General features: G+C 36.2%; 3 protein-coding genes and 1 non-coding gene across 4 annotated transcripts in view; 3 read left to right on the top strand and 1 right to left on the bottom strand.

Moving 5' to 3' along the window:
• Positions 1 to 350: 350 nt before the first annotated feature.
• On the top strand, positions 351 to 1,695 carry LOC132164452 (F-box protein At2g27310). The gene has a single exon (XM_059574968.1). The coding sequence runs from the start codon at positions 450 to 452 to the stop codon at positions 1,479 to 1,481; it is 1,032 nt and encodes a 343-aa protein (XP_059430951.1). The 5' UTR covers positions 351 to 449; the 3' UTR covers positions 1,482 to 1,695.
• Positions 1,696 to 4,795: 3,100 nt separating this feature from the next.
• LOC132164106 (photosystem I subunit O) lies at positions 4,796 to 6,749 on the top strand. The gene is made up of 4 exons (XM_059574526.1): positions 4,796 to 4,964; positions 5,059 to 5,131; positions 5,245 to 5,424; positions 6,591 to 6,749. The coding sequence occupies exons 1-4, from the start codon at positions 4,859 to 4,861 to the stop codon at positions 6,679 to 6,681; spliced, it is 450 nt and encodes a 149-aa protein (XP_059430509.1). The 5' UTR covers positions 4,796 to 4,858; the 3' UTR covers positions 6,682 to 6,749.
• TRNAQ-CUG (transfer RNA glutamine (anticodon CUG)) lies at positions 6,328 to 6,399 on the bottom strand. The gene has a single exon. It is a non-coding gene; the product is annotated as a tRNA-Gln (tRNA).
• Positions 6,750 to 10,853: 4,104 nt separating the features above from the next.
• The window catches only part of LOC132164434 (uncharacterized protein At5g41620), a gene marked incomplete in the record, with an annotated part of 2,638 nt that continues 565 nt past the window's right edge, over positions 10,854 to 12,926 (top strand). Inside the window, 3 exon segments of the mRNA XM_059574946.1 lie at positions 10,854 to 11,686; positions 11,868 to 11,990; positions 12,447 to 12,926. Coding sequence (XP_059430929.1) covers positions 11,255 to 11,686; positions 11,868 to 11,990; positions 12,447 to 12,926 — 1,035 coding nt within the window.

Here is a 12,926-nt window from a genome sequence, read left to right as displayed (position 1 = left end):
TACTCGATTAGATCTGTTTTCCCTTCATAGATTAATAGGCTATAGCCTAATTAAGTTCCATGTAATATAATATTGGATCCAATAAGTAAATTCGGAGCCTATATTTATTTTCCACTCGATATCTTTATTTCCTAATTTTAGAAAGTCAAACTGATAGTTATATATCGTTGCATGAAATTAAGTGGATGTTTCCTACTTAATTATAAACAAATAATAATTAATTAATTAATTTTTTTTTTAAAAAAGTGGATGTTTCATAACAAAAGAAAAGAAAAGGGTTGGTTGAAGCACAATTGGTAGAAGCCATTGTTGACTCTTACATGGTTTGACTGTTTCCTTCCTATCCATACACCATTTTATTTTTCATAGTTTGACTCTCTCTATAAAATCCTCTGTTTGCTTTAAACAAAGAATCAAAACAAGCATTTCTGGAAATAGAATTATCAGCTATGGCTTCTTGTTCGACAGCCGCGCCTCTCACAACCGTCGATCAAGGCGGTGGCACCGCGATCTCGACTGTCCATCCCGACATCATCCAGACCCATATCCTCACCCGACTCGACGGCCCCACTCTCGCGTCCGTCGCGTGCGCGTCGTCCCAACTGCACGCCCTCTCCACCGAAGAAAAACTCTGGCGGGACATCTGTTTCGCCACGTGGCCCTCTATCGACCACCCGCGTGTCTGCAACGTCATCTCCTCGTTCCCATCCGGACACCGCTCCTTTTTCTCGGATTCATTTCCAGCCCTCGATCACCGGTCTCCGGCGCCGAAGAATTCCCACCGTCAATCTCTCCCGTCGGAGCTAATATCCGCCGTCGATATTCACTACAAGCACGAGCTTATCTTCTCCAAAGTCCAAGAGTCCGACGCCGAGACCGAGTGGTTCCTCTGCTCGCCTTTCCGGGTCGACCTACTCGACGAGAAAGAATCCGTTCGAACGCCGATACGACACGCCGGAGAGAGCGAAGCGTGGCTGAAGCACCTTGAGGAGAACTTGACCCTGAGCTGGATCGTCATCGACCCGGCCCGAAATTGCGCGGCGAATGTGTCCAGCCGGAGACCCGTGTCGGTGAAACGGCACTGGTTGACCGGCGAGATACAGCTCCGGTTCGCGACGATCATGGCGGGCGAAATGACCCCGACTTCGTCTGAGTTGGTGCAGTGCGGGATGGTGGTCACGTGCGGGGGGAAGGTGGGAGGGGAGCTGCAGGTGAGGGAGGTGAGCTTGCAGATGGAGGACATGGAGGGGAAGTATATGAACGGAAGGGACAGTTTGGTAATTTTGCAGGCCGCCATGGAAACCGGGAAGAGAAAGAAGGAGAGGAGAGGTGAAGGGAAAGAGAGGTTCGAAGAGTATTTGGAGATGAAGAGGGAGAGAAGGGAGAGAAGGCAGAAGAGCGAGAGGGCTTTGGACTTGTTATGCATTTTCACTGGGGTTACCATTTTCGTGGCCTTCTGGTCCTTCGTTTTGTTCAGATAAGGAAACCCGTTAGTTCTACAGTCATTACAGTTGATATCAGTACGTACGTACAGCAAAGAAAAAGTATATTCATTATTTGAATAAATTTATTCACGAAAAATGATTATTAAGTGCATGCATTAATGCAGTAATTGTAAGATATATCTTGATGACATTTGGTGATTTTCTCACCATTGATTGTATCATTAATTTAATAAACCATTTTATTAGTTTATTTAATTTGTAGTATTTCATTGTGGATTGGACTGTAAAAGGGATTTGAGTTTACTGGAAGATGCCATACGTAGAAAATCTGCTCGATGATAAACTACAATTTTAAAGGTAAAACTGTAATTTTGCTAAATGTTTAATTAAATTTAAAATTTTTTTTACATTTTAAAATTGAAAACCCCAACCGACCCTGAATCGAATCACATTCAAAGTAATTCACAAAAAAAAAAATAATAATTACACTTCCTAGAATTAATCCTATTGCTTCCAACTACCAAATATTAATCAAAATAGTGTTGTATAATAATAATACTAGTCTTTCTTGTAGATCGAGGGGAAAGTTTAAGTTTCAAGCCATTAATTATAAGCATAGAACTGGAATTTCTAGATAGAAAGAGTATAATAAATTTTTATTATTTTCTTAAACCAATATCAAATATTGTGAAAAAAAAAAAAATTTAAAAAAATCTGATTTTACTTCATACTTCATACAATTTATTTTTCTTCTTTCTTCTTCTTGTTTAACGTCATGCCCCTTGATTAATTAAAACGTACATGTTTATTTCTTCGTTAGACACATCCATGCATTATTTGATTAAAACATATTGAAAAGGATATGTATTAATATATGCGTGAAGTAAAACAGAATGCCAGCGTGCCGAGTACGCCGGGCAAATTTTTTTTTTTTTTTTAATATTTTAATAAATAAATAAATTTTGCCTGGCGTGTTTAGCACGCCGGCATTGTCTGTATCACGACCCATTAATATATGCGAGTCATTAGTTAATGAGTCACAATATATATCCTTTTCAATATGTAGTTAATTACTGCAAAATCAGCAGATTAATGCTTAATTTGGATAAAGGATAAGGATATATAGTGATGACTCTCGAGTCTAATCCAGGACAATTGTTACCAGGGTATTGGACTTTGAATTAGTCCACCCTAAATATATGTTACGTGTTAACATTTTATACCCAAAAATTTGAGCATTTTTTCAATAAGGTTCTTGAAATTATAGAAGAAATATTGACACTATTGAGTCTGTTAATTTCTAGTATTAACAGAATCTTCTTCATTGATAAAATATATCAGACAAGACCAGGTTGTTCACTGATTACAATACCATAGATACAATTTAGAATTTCTAGTATTAATATGTTGAGATGAAATCTAATTTTATTGTACAAATATCTCACAATGTTGATATAGCAGTCCCAATTAATTTTTGAATTAGTCAATATTAAAAAATAAATATTGATTGAGACTTTCAGATCAGTCTTATGCAATAGTTATAAAATAAATATGCGGTACGTGGCATTTCTCCAAAAAGGGAAATGATAAAAATTATTCTCTTAATTATCTTTCAATTATCTCCGGCCGTACAGTGAACGGGTGAATATACCACTGAATTTTTGTGGGATCTAATGAGTAAATATGACATGAGATATCATTAATTTGTGTTATCATCCGACATTTTCTCATTCAAAATTTATTTTATGTTGTTTATTTATTATTCGAATTGACTAGGTGGCCCCTAATTAAGAGAAAAGATGTGAGACGAGATACTTTTCGGATTGTAGCATGCAACTAGCTAGTTGGACCATGGGAGAAAAAAATGAATGGGAAATATTAGACTGGTCCAATTGAGAAATATATATTGGCTTTTGGTTGAAACTTTCATAAAGTAAAATAACAAAATAGCCTTATCTAGAAACATAGATTTTTATTTATTTATTTATTTGCAATTTTATGAAATTATAATACAATCTGCAATTATTTTAATTAGATATCAACCTCTATTGAATTTAGAATAGTAGACACTGATTTCCTTTAAGGCACTAAATAAATGTGATATCGATGGGGGAAGACTCTCTCTAGTAGTTGATAGGGGAGACTGCAAATGTCATTGTTGATTCCGTCTCTCTCATCCCGGCCAGTCTCCTCCACTTGGGAGACTCGAAAAATACAGAGAAATGTCAACTTCTGCGCTTATTATGTCGTGTATTGGGCCATGGTCAGACCTCATTCTGGCTGCGTTCCCACTTACTTTTTTCTCAATCATCTCTCCCCATTGGCAAAGATCCACCTCCCCCCTTAATTTCAGTTTTCTGTTTCCTTGTTTTTTTTTTGTTTTTTTTTTTTTGAAGCAATTTTCTGTTTACTTCCTTGTTGTAGTTTGTTGGTTTGTCTGGTTTTTATTGAAAGTCGGTTTACAAGAAAAAAGAAAAAAAAGAAAAAAAAAAAGAAAAGAAAAGAAAAACAAAGATAGGGGACCTTTGGAAAAAGCTTGAAATGAAAAATATTAAAGTGGTAGCCACAATTGCACCTACGGATATGGTTATGTAGAAATACAGTGGTGTTTAGAGGAGATTTAATTTTGCTTGTCGAAAATGTGGTAGAAGCTCTTGAGGATCTCTACACCGCAGTACAAAAAGACGAGCATCAAGATGAAAGATAGTAGAGAAAATTTCACTTAAACTCCGAATTGTCATCACTTTTGTAATGTCTCATCTAAAATTTAATTTTTCTCAATTTAGTGTATTCATCTTTCAATTGTTTGTTATCTCATCCTCCGTTAACTTTTCCCAAAATACCTCCATTTGTTTTAGGAAGAAAAAAAATAAAATTGCAAAGATGAAGCTGTTAGTCAAAATTTAACGGTATTTGGAAAAATAATCATGCTTCAACCTTTGCAAAAAAATTTAAATATTTTTTCTTTAAAAAAATGAGTATTTGGAAATTTTTTTGGAATTTAACGGAACGGATGACATTAAAGAAAATTACAAAAAATGTGACAATTCATGAGATTAAGTTCACTATTCCTTTCTTTTTCTTTTTCTTTTTTCTTTTTAATTTTTGTACTTTATAAATAAGTATTTCAAAAAAATATCTTCAACCCTACTCTAACTACAAGTAGTCACGGCCACGCTGGCATGTGAGCTTAATATTCCCCTCATTATCTCAGTATGAAGATCAAACGCAGACCCCACTTTATCCATAGAACTCCGACGTGGCACAATGTGATTGAACTGCAGCCCATCCATGCAATCTATCTCCACAAAATCTCCATCACAATCCACAAAGCCAATGGCTAGCTACCACCATGCAATTACATTTCCGAGCACCCCACTCTCTTCAGCTTCACCAAAACCCTCCTACTAAAAATGGCTGCAACCTTTGCCACCGCTTCAACCGTCGTAGGCCTTGGCACCTCGTCCTTGTCATCCCCTTCTCGGCTCTCCGCCGCTAAGACCACACGCCTCACTTCAGGTGCTATATATATATATATATAATTATTGTTATTATTATTATTATTCTTATTATTTATTGTATAAACATATAGTTTTTTTTTTTTTTTTGGAAGGTTTTGTGAGGTCTTCTGTGGGTGTTAGGAATCCTCTGAGGCAGGCTGGTGCATCGGGAGGAAAGTTTACTTGGTAAGTAGTAGTGGGGGTGAATCTGATTTGGTTTTAACTGATCAAGACCGTTGGCTTTTCTTGATGATGATGATGATGGTTGACTTTTTGTTGGGTTGTATTATTTGGGGAAGTTTTGAGAGGGATTGGCTGCGCACGGATCTGAATGTAATTGGATTTGGGTTAATCGGATGGTTGGCGCCATCCAGCATTCCTGCAATCGACGGCAAGAGTTTGACGGGGCTTTTCTTTGAAAGCATTGGAACGGAGCTCGCCCACTTCCCCACCCCTCCTGCTCTCACTTCTCAGTTCTGGTGAGCCGTACCATTCCATTTTACTTCTGTTTTAAATATTTCCAATTTTTAATTTATAGAAATCTTTCATTTTTTATGTTTAATTTTTTATTTATTTTATTTGTACTATTCTATGCTTGTATTAATTTTCTTAAGAATAAGAATTGATTTCCAAGTGTGCCATGTGGAATTTAGGGTAGGTTTGGTGCACTGGAACAATGATTTCGGAGAAATATAAAGAGAAATGCTAAGGATCAATAAGTTTCTCATGTTTTGTTCATATTTTTCTATAAATATAATAGATGAACCAATAAATTTTTATGGTCCACCATTAACTTATGTAGACCCCACATAAGTTCGCAAATATAATGATTGATTTGTAAGATGAGTCCTAGTCGATTAATTAGTTGGATGTCGGATCAAGTTTTGAATGATAATTGCTGAGCAGACTTGTATTTGCTACCAATTTGCTGAAGAAACTAAACCCAAAACTTTTTAAGATCATGTTTGAGATTATGTTTGAAAAATAGAGTTTTTAAGTCATTTGAGATTATGTTTGAAAAATAGAGTTTTTAAGTCAAAAATAACTTTTGCCAAAAATGTTTTTTAACCATTTTTAAGCTTTTTGACCCTCTCAAACGCAAGCTTAAAGATGCCTTAAATATCTCAAATTACAAGGAAGGAAGAGTTTGCTTCGAAAGTGCTTTTTCTTTTTCTGGTTGGGGCTTGAGGCAGCTAGATTGGCCCAACTCGAACATTCCTGAGCCTATTCCTAGATACCAAACGTGTGCTAATTAAAGCCCGACCCAGTATTGGCTAGATCAAGCTGGGTCGGGCTTGAATGCTGTAGTGTTTTGGAAGTTGGGAACAAAAGCTGGTTAATGACCAAAAATAGAAAAAAGTAAAAAGAAGAAAACAAAAAAAAGGTCCCACCGAGATTTGAACTCGGGTTACTGGATTCAGAGTCCAATGTCCTGACCACTAGACCATGGGACCGCTGTGAAACTTATCTGGAGATTTTTGTTTTAGAACTATGGTTGAAGGCTCACAATGTTGTGCCGACTATTATTTAATTTTTTATGGAAATTAAAAATTAAATATAAATCGTTTTCTTCCGACACCTAATCCAAATTGATATTAATTATCTTGATTTGACAAAAATCTAACCCATCGGGTTTTGTGTGCAGGTTGTGGTTGATTACGTGGCACTTTGGACTGTTCGTCGTGCTTACTTTTGGGCAAATTGGGTTCAAGGGAAGGACCGATGAGTACTTTTGAAGTCTCTCTCTCTGTGTACCCACCAAACCTGTCTAATCTATTTATGATTTCAACTACCTTTTCCCTTTCTTCCCTCTGTTCATAAGAAAAACTGTCTATTGTTTGTTTCTACCATTTATATATATATATATATAAATATGCATCTTCTTTCCACCTTTACTAAAACAATTAATCCATTCCCGCTCACTTCTCATTTGAATTCTTCAAACAATTTTACTGCTTTTGTGCCTTTCAAAAGGATTTATGAACGGAGAAGGATGATTGAGGCATCAATGAATGATCAACCAAAACAATGCTTTACTTTGAACGCCAAAGAAATAGGAAGGAGGACAAACATTTGCTTATTAAACCCGAGTGTAATCAAAACCCACAAATTTGACGAATCGAACACGAAATCAGTGATTTAGAATTGGTGAGTTTGATCGTTTAATTAAATGGGTCAAGTTAAGGTTGATTTATATTGTCTTTTACCCATGTCTTATCATGACCTGAACTTGATACGCGACATTTACGGCTGACAATTTTTAACACAACTCACAAATTCGACACACAATGAGCGAATTATAGTTTAAGAATTTGACCCGTTTAATTAAATGGGTCGTGGTATGGTTAACCTATATAACCTTATATATATGTCTTGATACGACTCGAATTCAACATGCAAATATGAATTACCATCCTAATTATAACGAAAAATAAAATTTCAAAACGTTTTTTTCGAAAGCAGTCCCTCAAAAATAAAAGTAAGAATCTAAAGTCTGCATGAGAAAATAAAAAACATGTGTCTAGTACACACATGCATTGGCATACTCGAGAACCACACAGTAGAAATTAGATCTAGATAGAGTTTGAACACTTTGGACATCTATTGAAATGATCAGTTAGAATTATGTTTAACAATAAAACGAATTAATAATATTATTTAGTAAACTGTTATATAATTGAGTTTATTTATTTATTTTTACAAATGCTGGTCCAAGAATTAATTTTCACTACTACGTTATCAAATTGTATGACAGTCGTATAACAAGATACTAAATATCATTACATGCACTATATGTTGTTGTATGTAACATCAATTCTTCCAAAAGTTAACATTTTTTCTCACTTGTGGGATCAAACAATACGTGACATATTTCAATCACGGGCGAAATTAAACAGTATAAAAAATATTTTAATTGAAATAGGGAGTAAATTATATTAGAATTAGGTTCCCACACCTCTCAACAGTTTAAACAATTCAATCATTCACTTAGATATTAAAACCACACTTTTAGAGCACCTGGGGCTGGAAGACTACAACTTTTTTTTCTCCTCATAGCCTTTTTCATTTTCAGTTTGATATGCATTGAATAGAAGCTATGAAATTGAGGGGTTTGTTTAGGGCTCAAAATCCAAGTGATCCATGGACCACCATGAATCCAAGAGAATGCAACAACACTGAATACGATGGGTGGCCCATGGATCACCCTATTTCTGTGTGTATTTTTTAAGGGCAAAGGGGGAGGATCATGTGACCAAATGGAAAAGAATTGCAGGTGGTAGGGCCTGGATGTAGCAGGACGTGGGTGTTTCTATGGAAAAGTTCCAAATCCAGCGATGATACGAGATACCCCCAACCAATCCCTAAGATTGAGCTGGTTTCAATGGCCCCACCTCGTGCTAAGAGATTGATTGATTGAGTTAAAGGAGTGAGATTCATTGGGCATCCACTAAGATGGTCCACTTTTATTTACTCCCTACTTTAAGACTCCTCCAAACCCATAATTTGTAAGATGGAGGACGTTGAGAGGGACTCGTTTTGGGTGGGTGGACAAGTTGTTTTCGAGCAGGTGAACCTTGTAGCCTCCGTTTGTAAGAACGGTTCAAATTATTAGCAAGTCAAATCTCTAAATATATAGATGAGCTTTTATGAACGCCTCTGATAAAATAACCTAGATTATGGAACGAAAGATGTGTCAAAAATTTGGTTTTTTTTTTTTAAAAAAAAAAAAAAAAAAAAAATTCTACCCAACCACTATAAGTAGTAACCACTCACATACTACATTTTGGAAATAATCACAACCAAACATAAGAAATGCACACACAATAATGAAAACAAGAGAAAGGTTTAAGATTCTTACCCCTTGAGCTCCAAGGATATTCCAAGTTACATTTCTCCTCCTTTTTTTTCTCTTTTCTTCTTTCTCTCTCTAGAGGATGAGTGTGAAATGAGGGCAAAAGGTTGGCTAGGGTTTTTAAGCCCTAGCCTTCATGTTTCTGTATTTTGAATGTATCTAAGTCGCATGGAGGAATGTTTGTGTTTGAACGGTTTGTGTCTCGTTCGAACAGGAGTTTAAAATTATTTAAGACGTGGCACATTCAAATAGCATTCAAACGTGTTGTCTCGTTCGAATGAGTTGTCTTGTCTGAACATGACTCGAGTCATTTGAATGCGAAACCTTATCCAAATTTTCCTACGTGTTTTAAACTTTGTTTCTTTACATTCCAATCTCATCATGCCTAATCTCTCCTTAATCATAGACCCTACACATTTTTTTGCCCTAATCTTGCTTCTCCTAATTGTTAAATTGTGTTGATTTATTTTCAATTGCTACTTGTTCGAGTGGGGTGTTACATCATAGGGTTAAACCATGATTTTGAAAGGACACAAAATATTAGATCTAATTATATATGTTTTATGACACGGTGTCATGTCATTATGGTCAATATTTTGTTTTGTTGTATAAATTGTATCTAATAGTATATATGGTGTCACGTCATTAAAATTTTAAATGCGTGGCAACATATATACTATTACGTATATGAAATTTACTTTAAATCATAAAATGAATCCTCTCTATTTTATCTAAAATGAATCTTAAAATATTTATATAAGATGTATCGTCGAATTTACTGCTTTTTGTTTTTCAATCGAGAATATGCTGTTCGACTTACCAAAAAAAAAAAAAAGTTCCAAATCTAAATGTAATTATGAATTAATGCAACTCATGAGACCAAATTAGAAAGATGAAACATCTGTCCAAGTATGTATCAGTACTTAATTGTTTTTGTTTTGTTCTTGTTTTAAGACAACAATTGACTGTATGCTTGGAGTTACCATGATATGATATAGGCTAGGAGACAACTTCCTGTATATATTATAATATGTAGTTTGAATAATTCTTTTCAGCTTTTAAATCATTATGCAATCATACTTGACCCGGCAATTAAAGTTTAAGAAAGATGAAAACGGGTTGGCCCAATTCATCACTCAAAAAGTTAATTAACAATATATATACTTTGGTCCTTTTTTCTTCTTCTTCCTTTTTCAACGTATTGTTAGGTATCATTTAACGATAATAAATGCTTTGGTACCGAATCCCTGTCAGGCTACCAATGAATACAGTGAAACTTAATTATGTCTCTATTTGTATATATTTTTTTTTCTACCAAAATAAGGCCTGGCACGTTATACGACATGCAAATTCAACGTGAGAATAATTTTCTTATTAAATTATGAAATATGATTTATTTTAGACGATTAAATGAGATAAATGATTGAGATTTCTGAATTTAAAAATTTAAAATTTAAAATAAATTATAAGGAATTTCTTAGTACAAAATTAAAGAGTTAAAGTTGACGAATGTAATTTGTTTAATCTTATGTTCATGTCTCGTAACGCACACAAATGAATTGATTTCTATTGCCTGATTTTTACAATTTAACGTTCTTTTTTTTTTTAAGGAAAATTATTCTTATCTCATTAATAGAAGAATCAAAAGCATTAAAACTCTTACAATTCAACGTTGTACTTGTATGATCCATGCTGTTTCCCTCACCCTTGTAAAGTTGTAATGGGAACGTGGGGTTCTTCCAATTTGTGAATAATCAAGTTATTAATTAAAATACTGCAAGATATGCGGTGGCGAAAACCAAAAGAACATTCCAGGTGACAGATTAGGGGGATTAATAAATTAATAAACCATGACAAAATAAATAAATAATTAATTAATTAAGAAGAAAAAATACGCAGAACCTAGTCAAGATTCTGACCGTCCAATTCCATGGATCACATGCACGTCCCTGATTGATTGCACTTTGGCTCACGTGTCTGCCACGTCGTCTTATCGTCTTTTAAAACCAACCCAACAACGTTGAACGTATATAGAAGAGAAGAAGGCTTCTGAGACTCTCATCCTCCCCCACCTATCTCTTTCTCTCTTTCCATCACACTCTGCTTTTCACTGTGTTTTCCCTCTCAAGATTTCTGAAACAAAGCGAAAGTTCCTCCATTGCAATCAAATCCGAGTCCACATTCCATTTTGACACTTGTTAAAAGGTCATCAGATCTTTTAAAGACTTCCGAATGCTCCAGAGGGAGAATCTTTGACAGCCACTTTTCTTTGCTAAACTCAAGACCAACAGCCCCAAACTTACCAAACATAAAAGGGATCAGCATCAATGTACCCTCCATGAAGCTTTTAATAGCAGCCCAAATCTTGAAAATCTTGAAAATCCCACAATTGGGTCTTCAAGATTCTCGGTGAACATTCTCGTACGATTTTGTTTTTTTTTGTTTTTTGTCCTATAATGTCTTGGCAAAACCACAACTTGGAGGGAAAGACAGGGAGGGTGTGCAAGATCAGAAAGCGAGGCTGTTCGTCGTCGTCGTCGTCTTCGTTGGTGCGTAAATACCGATTCAAGCGGGCGATTCTGGTCGGGAAGCGAGGCGGGTCGAGCACGCAGGTGCCGACGTGGAAGACAAGCGCGAGATCGAGATCGAGATCGCCTTCGTTGGCTATGGAAAACGCAGAATTTCCCAAGCTTCCGGCTTCTAAAGGTGGCGGTGGCAGAGGGAAGGAAGTGTCGGTGTCCGCGAGGAAACTGGCGGCCACCTTGTGGGAAATCAACGAGGTTCCTTCCCTGCAAGAGAAGAATCATAAGAAAGAAGTTACAAGCCGAGAGAGAGCGGCTAAATTGTCCCACCAGTTGTCAGATCCATGTCGTAGTCCTATTTCAGAGGTTGATTTCGTTTCACTTTTGGACTTTGATTTTTAGATTTAGGAATTGGCATTAAGATTTGCATTTAATTTCTTTTTCTCTCCCATTCAATTGGATCTTGTAAATGCATTAGTTGGGGAAGTTTAACGGTGGTTGCATTGAAGTAACTTTTGTTGTTTACCTATTTGTGGAAACTCTGCAGAGGATGGAGCGATCTGGAGGAGGTAGTCAGCAGAGAAGAATATCCGCCATTTCTCACAAGCTCCAGCTGACTGACTATTGTTTGGCAGGATTGGACTCCACCAGCCATGCTAGTTTGATCGAGGTAGACCAACACTGTTCATTTATGACATGTTGGGTGTCATTTTGAAAAGCCCTTTTTTTTTCTTTGTTTTTTTTTTTTTTTTGGAGAAAATAAATACGAAAGTGACAGAGATATCAAAGTCAGTCTCCAAACTTTTTCCTTAAGAGTGGTCCATTTGAACAGATCTCCGCATTGTCATTTTCAACCGTTTTCCTGGTGAAGTGAAAAAAGTAGCCGCAGAGAGAAAGAGAGAGAGAGAGAGAGAGAGAGAGAGGAAATAGTTGGTATCACCACCATTTCAATTTCTAAAGCTTTTTTTCTCTATAATTTTCTCTGATTATGTTGACATGTGTGACATTTTAGAGCTTACTTTCAATATTTGTTATTTGTGAGGTATATGTATTGAATCTTGATAACATGTTAGGATGAATAGTCTTTGATTGTTGTTAGTAAGAAGGATATGCTTCACAAATGCAGATGGAAAGCCATTCTCTGGGGAAGACTCACCGTAAATGTTCAGCTGGAATCCAAACCCGTTTAAAAGAGGTCAGCAATGGCCTAAACACATCTAAGGAGCTTCTAAAAGTTCTGAATCATGTTTGGGGTCTTCAAGAGCAGACTTCATCAGGAATATCGGTGCTCTCGGCCCTGCGAATCGAGCTCGATCGAGCACGCAACCAGGTGGACCAGTTGATCCGCGAACAAAGGTCTAACCGTAATGAGATTGAGTACCTCATGAAACATTTTGCAGAAGAAAAGGCAGCCTGGAAGATGAAGGAAAGAGATAGGATTCTTGATGCCATAGCATGCATGGCAGAAGAGCTTGAGGTTGAGAAGAAGCTAAGAAGACAGACAGAGAGATTGAACAAGAAGCTTGGTAAAGAACTTGCAGATACAAAAGCATCCCTGTCGAAGGCAATGAAGGAGGTTAAGAGGGAGAAGCGGGCAAGGGAGATT

The sequence above is a fragment of the Corylus avellana genome, chromosome ca10, assembly GCF_901000735.1.
Source record: "Corylus avellana chromosome ca10, CavTom2PMs-1.0".
Lineage (NCBI taxonomy): Eukaryota > Viridiplantae > Streptophyta > Magnoliopsida > Fagales > Betulaceae > Corylus > Corylus avellana.
Note: the sequence above shows the minus strand (reverse complement) of the source record. Positions and strands in the feature narration are given on the sequence as shown.

Excerpts from the sequence above, each read along its gene's own strand:
- LOC132164452 (XM_059574968.1), top strand. The coding sequence starts at position 450 with ATGGCTTCTTGTTCGACAGCCGCGCCTCTCACAACCGTCGATCAAGGC.
- LOC132164106 (XM_059574526.1), top strand. The coding sequence starts at position 4,859 with ATGGCTGCAACCTTTGCCACCGCTTCAACCGTCGTAGGCCTTGGCACC. Across the intron at positions 5,132-5,244 it reads TCGGGAGGAAAGTTTACTTG|TTTTGAGAGGGATTGGCTGC; the intron begins GTAAGTAGTAGT and ends TATTTGGGGAAG. Across the intron at positions 5,425-6,590 it reads GCTCTCACTTCTCAGTTCTG|GTTGTGGTTGATTACGTGGC; the intron begins GTGAGCCGTACC and ends TTTTGTGTGCAG.